Source organism: Scyliorhinus torazame, chromosome 10 (genome assembly GCF_047496885.1).
Source record: "Scyliorhinus torazame isolate Kashiwa2021f chromosome 10, sScyTor2.1, whole genome shotgun sequence".
Lineage (NCBI taxonomy): Eukaryota > Metazoa > Chordata > Chondrichthyes > Carcharhiniformes > Scyliorhinidae > Scyliorhinus > Scyliorhinus torazame.
Genome location: NC_092716.1, coordinates 131,403,775 through 131,410,660, shown reverse-complemented (window position 1 = coordinate 131,410,660; position 6,886 = coordinate 131,403,775). Strand labels below are relative to the sequence as shown.

Here is a 6,886-nt window from a genome sequence, read left to right as displayed (position 1 = left end):
AACTAAACACAATACTCCAGGTGTGGCCTCACTAACACCTTATACAGTTACAGCATAACCTCCCTTGTCTTAAACTCCATCCCTCTAGCAATGAAGGACAAAATTCCATTTGCCTTCTTAATCACCTGTTGCACCTGTAAACCAACTTTTGCAACTCATGCACGAGCACATCCAGGTCTCTCTGCACAGCAGCATGTTTTAATATTTTATCATTTAAATAATAATCCCTTTTGCTGCTATTCCTACCAAAATGGATAACCTCACATTTGTCAACATTGTATTCCATCTGCCAGACCCTAGCCCATTCACTTAAACTATCCAAATCCCTCTGCAAACTTCCGGTATCCTCTGCACTTTTTGCTTTACCACTCATCTTAGTGTCGTCTGCAAACTTGGACACATTGCCCTTGGTCCCCAACGACAATGTAAATTGTGAATAGTTGTGGGCCCAACACTGAAACCTGAGGGACACCACTAGCTACTGATTGCCAACCAGAGAAACACCCATTAATCCCCACTCTTTGCTTTCTATTAATTAACCAATCCTCTTATCCATGCTGCTATGCCACACAGAGGGTGTGCGAGAGATAAAATGTGTGTGTAATTCACAATGTGTGAGTGCGAGATGTGGTGCATAAAATAAAGACAAGACAGCACTGCAGCACAGTGGTTAGCACTGTTGCTTCACAGCTCCAGCGTCCCAAATTCGATTCCCGGCTTGGGTCACTGGCTGTTGCACGTTCTCCCTGTGTCTGCGTGGGTTTCCTCCGGGTGCTCCGGTTTCCTCCCATAGTCCAAAGATGTGCAGGTTAGGTGGATTGGCCATGATAAATTACCCTTAGTGCCCAAAAAGGTTAGGTGGGGTTTTAGGGGTAGGGTGGAGGTGGGCTTGGGTAGGGTGCTCTTTCCAAGGGCCGGTGCAGACTTGATGGGCCGAATGGCCCCTTCCGCATGTAAATTCTATGATTCTAGTAAGAGAATGACAGCAGGACAGGGAAACAAAGTGTGAAGCTGGGGGAGAATATCAGCGTCAATCATTTGGTCAGGGGCTAAACAATATGGTCAGTATAGGTGGATGTGAATCAGCCTGTGCTGTGACAGCCCCATTGACATGTGGCTAACTGTATACAGGGTAGGAGTGGGGACGAGGATCGCTCCCTCAGCATGAGTCAGAGGGAAGGGGAGGGGTGGCAATAAAGGTGTAGAGGGATTGTTGGTAATGGAGAAGGACACAAGACAGGAATGAGACAGAGGCACAGGGATAAGGTTTTATTGCAACATTAAAGTTACTGTACAGTGCTATAAATACACGTAATACTGAAATATTTACACCAAAACGCAGCATCCTACATCAGCAAGCACCAAACACAAAAAATAAAAACCCTTCTGGCCAAACTATATCCAAATACCAAACAGAAAAATACACAGCATAAAGCAGCACAAGCAGCTGGCAGCAAACTCAGTCCTGAAGAGAAGTGGAATGTCCAGGCCTCAGACACTCGGACAGAGCTCACTCCTTACAATGTGTACTCACTACTTCACTTACCCTGCAGCTCACTCCTTAACTGTGGCTGGCGGGAATAGAGTGGGTTGAAGGGTGTGGAGGAGAGATACATCAACAGCACTGCCAAAGAGGAAAGGAATAGATATAAACAAGTCACTGACACTTGTCGAGTACAGAAAGAGTTATTCCTCTGTTACTCTGGGTACAGGGAGAACATTACTCCTCTGTTACTCTGGGTACAGGGAGAACATTACTCCTCTGTTACTCTGGGTACAGGGAGAACATTACTCCTCGGTTACTCTGGGTACAGGAGAACATTACTCCTCGGTTACTCTGGGTACAGGGAGAACATTACTCTGCTGTTACTCTGGGTACAAGGAGAGCATTACTCCTCTGTTACTCTGGGTACAGAGAGAACATTACTTCTCTGTTACTCTGGGTACAGGCAGAACATTACTCCTCTGTTACTCTGGGTACAGGGAGAACATTACTCTGCTGTTACTCTGGGTACAGGGAGAACATTACTCCTCTGTTACTCTGGGTACAGAGAGAACATTACTCCTGTTACTCTGGGTACAGGGAGAGCATTATTCCTCTGTTACTCTGGCTACAGGGAGAGCATTACTCCTCTGTTACTCTGGCTACAGGGAGAACATTACTCTGGGTACAGGGAGAACATTACTCCTCTGTTACTCTGGGTACAGGGAGAACATTACTCCTCTGTTACTCTGGGTACAGAGAGAACATTACACCTCTGTTACTCTGGGTACAGGGAAGACATTTCTCCTCTGTTACTCTGGGTACAGGGAGAACATTACTCCTCTGTTACTCTGGGTACAGGGAGAACATTACTCCTCTGTTACTCTGGGTACAGGGAGAACATTACTCCTCTGTTACTCGAGGTACAGGGAGAACATTATTCCTCTGTTACTCTGGGTACAGGGAGAGCATTACTGCTGTTACTCGGGGTACAGAGAAAACATTATTCCTGTTACTCTGGGTACATGGAGAACATTACTCCGCTGTTATTCTAGGTACAGGGAGAGCATTACTTCTGTTACTCTGGGTACAGGGCGAACATTACTCCTGTTACTCTGGGTACAGGGAGAGCATTATTCCTCTGTTACTCTGGCTACAGGGAGAGCATTACTTCTGTTACTCTGGGGTACAGGGAGAACATTACTCCTGTTACTCTGGGTACAGTGAGAGCATTATTCCTCTGTTACTCTGGGTACAGGGAGAGTATTTCTCCTCTGTTACTCTGGGTACAAGGAGAGCATTACTCCTTTGTTACTCTGGGTACAGGGAGGGTATTTCTCCTCTGTTACTCTGGGTACAAGGAGAGCATTACTCCTCTGTTACTCTGGGTACAGGGAGAGGATTACTCCACTGTACTCTGGGTACAAGGCGGGATTAGTCCACTGTTGCTCAGGGTAGAGGGAGAGGATTATTCTGCTGTTACTCTGGGTACAGGGAGAGGATTACTCCACTGTACTTGGGATACAAGAGGGGATTATTCCGCTGTTATTCAGGATAGATGGAGAGGATTATTCTGCTGTTACTCTGGGTACAGGGAGAAGATTACTCCTCTAATACTCAGGGTTGGGGTAGAGGATTACTCCTCTGTTACTCTGGGTACAGGGTGAGAATTACCCATTAGTCTGTGCTTTTGAGTTGTTTCTAGGCTTTTGTAGTGAAGAAAACGACTGAGTGGATTGCAAATGCCATCGGCTATTTGTGTGACCTATAGTGTTTGAACAGGAAGGGCTAGCGGTTGGAATGGGTGTGCACGGTAAACACTGATGCAGGTATCACTTACAGGGTGTGGTGGGGGCAGGAAGTGAAGAGTGATCCAATAGCGAGAAGATTCTGAACCATTGCTAGGTGCTTTATAACCAAGAGGCATGTTTGAATGTGCGAGTGAGAGAGCTGATTCCAATCTGTTTGTTGTTGGGGTGGTGTTAGCAGACAGGCTATGTCTCAGGCCATTACAGGCAAGTCACCAGCCTTTTCCTGTCACCCAGAGTGCTGACTGGCTAATCTCCCTCTAAGCCAGTGGTTCAATTAATGAATGGCTGAGACAGCCTGCTCCTTAGAAAGCCCTACAGAACTGTAGACAGCTACCATTATGTACTTTGTGGACCTATTGGGAAGCACTGGACACCAAGCCAGTTAGGAGGCCCCACATGTTAACCAGATGAGTCAGACTCTGGAGAATTTGACTAGTCAAAGGGTCTTGGAGAAGCCGCTCTGATCCAGGTGGGTCTTGGAGAGGCCGCTCCGATCCAGGTAGGTCTTGGAGAGGCCTCTCCGATCCAGGTGGGTCTTGGAGAGGCCGCTCCGATCCAGGTGGGTCTTGGAGAGGCCGCTCCGATCCAGGTGGGTCTTAGAGAGGCTGCTCAGATCCAGGTGGGTCTTGGATAGGCCGCTCCGATCCAGGTGGGTCTTGGAGAAGCCTCTCTGATCCAGGTGGGTCTTGCAGAAGCCGCTCGGATCCAGGTGGGTTTGGATTGGCCGCTCCGATCCAGGTGGGTCTTGGAGAGGCCTCTCCGATCCAGGTGGGTCTTGCAGAAGCCGCTCTGATCCAGGTGAGTTTGGAGAGGCCGCTCCGATCCAGGTGGGTCTTGGATAGGCCGCTCTGATCCATGTGGGTCTTGGAGAAGCCTCTCTGATCCAGGTGGGTTTGGAGGGGCCTCTCTGATCCAGATGGGTCTTGGAGAGGCCTCTTTGATACAGGTGAGTTTGGAGAGGCCGCTCCGATCCAGGTGGGTCTTGGAGAGGCCGCTCCGATCCAGGTGGGTCTTGGAGTGGCCTCGTTGGTCCATGTGGGTTTGGAGAGGCCGCTCTGATCCAGGTGGGTTTGGAGAGGCCTCTCTGATCCAGGTGGGTTTGGAGAGGCCTCTCTGATCCAGGTGGGTCTTGGAGAGGCCGCTCTGATCCAGGTGGGTCTTGGAGAGGCCGCTCTGATCCAGGTGGGTCTTGGAGAGGCCGCTCTGATCCAGGTGGGTTTGGAGAGGCCTCTCTGATCCAGGTGGGTCTTGGAGAGGCCTCTCTGATCCAGGTGGGTCTTGGAGAGGCCGCTCTGATCCAGGTGGGTCTTGGAGAGGCCGCTCTGATCCAGGTGGGTCTTGGAGAGGCCGCTCTGATCCAGGTGGGTCTTGGAGAGGCCTCTCCTATCCAGGTGGGTCTTGGAGTGGCCTCTCTGATCCAGGTGGGTTTGGAGAGGCCTCTCTGATCCAGGTGGGTTTGGAGAGGCCTCTCTGATCCAGGTGGGTTTGGATTGGCCGCTCTGATCCAGGTGGGTCTTGGAGAGGCCTCTCCGATCCAGGTGGGTTTGGAGAGGCCTCTCTGATCCAGGTGGGTTTGGAGAGGCCTCTCTGATCCAGATGGGTCTTGGAGAGGCCTCTCTGATCCAGGTGGGTCTTGGAGAGGCCTCTCTGATCCAGGTGGGTCTTGGAGAGGCCTCTCCTATCCAGGGGGGTTTGGAGAGGCCGCTCTGATCCAGGTGGGTCTTGGAGAGGCCTCTCTGATACAGGTGGGTCTTGGAGAGGCCTCTCTGATCCAGGTGGGTCTTGGAGAGGCCTCTCTGATCCAGGTGGGTCTTGGAGAGGCCGCTCCGATCCAGGTGGGTCTTGGAGAGGCCTCTCCTATCCAGGTGGGTCTTGGGAGAGGCCTCTCCAATCCTGTGAGTCCAGTACTCAGGTTTATGTTCTGTAGATGTACAAGAAAGATAGAGTGGAGGGTAACAACTGGCATGGTACTGTGAGCTCTGTCTGTCCGAGGAGCACTGTCAAGCCGTTGTGGATTGAAGCTGGAATGGTTCAGAGTGGTTGGCTCAGCTCTCTGCTGATAGTGAGAACAAGATGGAATAATAGAAAACACAGTCTCGACACCTCAACTCTTTACAGTGAACACAAGAGTGGATACAGCAAAATGGCTAGGGCTAGACTATACATCAAACGAGGGTCACACGTCTAGGGAATGTCTGCTCGTGACTCCAGTGGAGGATTACACCTCGGGGCCAGACTGTTCCTCAGTGAGTTAATCCAGTCAAAGGTTGCTCTAGTGGGCAGATTCAGAGGAAGATTCCCTGCTGGGAAATCCAGTGTGGAAGCGGCAGATTTACAGTGAATTCAGTGAAGTGGTAGCTAAGCAGTTAATTCCTAGAGGTGCCAGCGGAGGAGCAATCCACACTGGGTCCATTAGTCACAATCATTGTACTCATTGATCCTGGTTGGGTGATGGGACAATTATTCCTATGGGGCAGTTCTGAGTGGGCTCAATCACAGTGAATCCAGTGGCCCGTCAGCTTTCAGATTGTCAATCTAATGTAGAAACAGCAAGAAAAGTGGTCAAATTGGGCCAATCCATTCAGTGTAGTCATTCTCTATGGGGAACAGGTTATCCAGTGCATGAGGGGTCCTCAATGGGTGAATATGTTGTTAATCCAATCAATGGGAAAACGTACAATGGAATCAGTGTAGCAGTGATCGTTGATGGGAGGATATGCAGTAATTCCAGCGAAGAAATGGTCCTTGATGGGTGGGGTTGCAGTGAATCCATTGCAGGAGTGGCCCTCGGTGAGCAAAAACACAGGTAGTCCAGTGAAGAAGTGGTCCTCGACGAGCAAATATGCAGGTAATCCAGTGCAGGAATGGCCCTCAATGAGTGGGTTTGCAGTGAATCCAGTGTGGGACCATTGTTGAGAGTGCATTTGAAGTGAATTTGGTCAGTTCTTGGACAAGCCTCGAGCGAACGCAGTAGTTTGGGACTAAGCACAAGTTCAGCAGCCATTACTTGCAATGAACCCAGCCGGCCCGATTTGAGCTGCAGGCTTGTGGAATTTCAGGGTTGCATGTTAGGAAGTGGGGATTGGGGTTTAGCCTGATGTCTTACCGCGCCGGGGTCACCTTGTTGTTCTTGCTCTCCATTTCCTTCCCTCGAACTGCGGCCATGTAGGAGAACAAGCACAGCACTGAGTAGCAGATCTCATGGGCCTGGAGGAAGAGAGCGAGGGGCAGTTAACACTATCGCAAACCAACCAAATTACCGTCACACAAGCCCTTCAAGAACACGGTGGAAATTTCCACAGGTTAAATGCCCTCCTTCTCAGAATCTAATCGTCCCGCTGTTTGCTTTCAGAATGTTTGGTTTCTATTCCATCCCACACACTGTAGGCGATGGGTTCAACGCAGCATGTTTCTCAGTGGAGGTGATCCCATCCATTGAGCCCACAGCACACACAGTCAGACACCTACACTAGGCCATGTTCAATATGAGCATCCTCCGACCCCCTCATCATCTACCCCACCATTCCTTTCTCTCAGCTTCCTTTTAAATACATCTCTGTTGTTTGCTTCACCCACTCCCTGTGGGAGCGAG

At 50.0% G+C, this 6,886-nt stretch overlaps 1 protein-coding gene across 15 annotated transcripts in view; it reads right to left on the bottom strand.

Annotated features, from left to right (window-relative positions):
• Positions 1 to 1,254: 1,254 nt before the first annotated feature.
• madd (MAP-kinase activating death domain) overlaps positions 1,255 to 6,886 on the bottom strand; it is a 439,970-nt gene continuing 434,338 nt past the window's right edge. For all 15 annotated transcript variants that reach the window (XM_072518747.1, XM_072518746.1, XM_072518754.1 and 12 more), the window contains one exon: positions 1,255 to 6,501. In XM_072518747.1, coding sequence (XP_072374848.1) covers positions 6,397 to 6,501 — 105 coding nt within the window. In that variant the 3' untranslated portion in view covers positions 1,255 to 6,396. The remainder of the gene's footprint in view (positions 6,502 to 6,886) is intronic.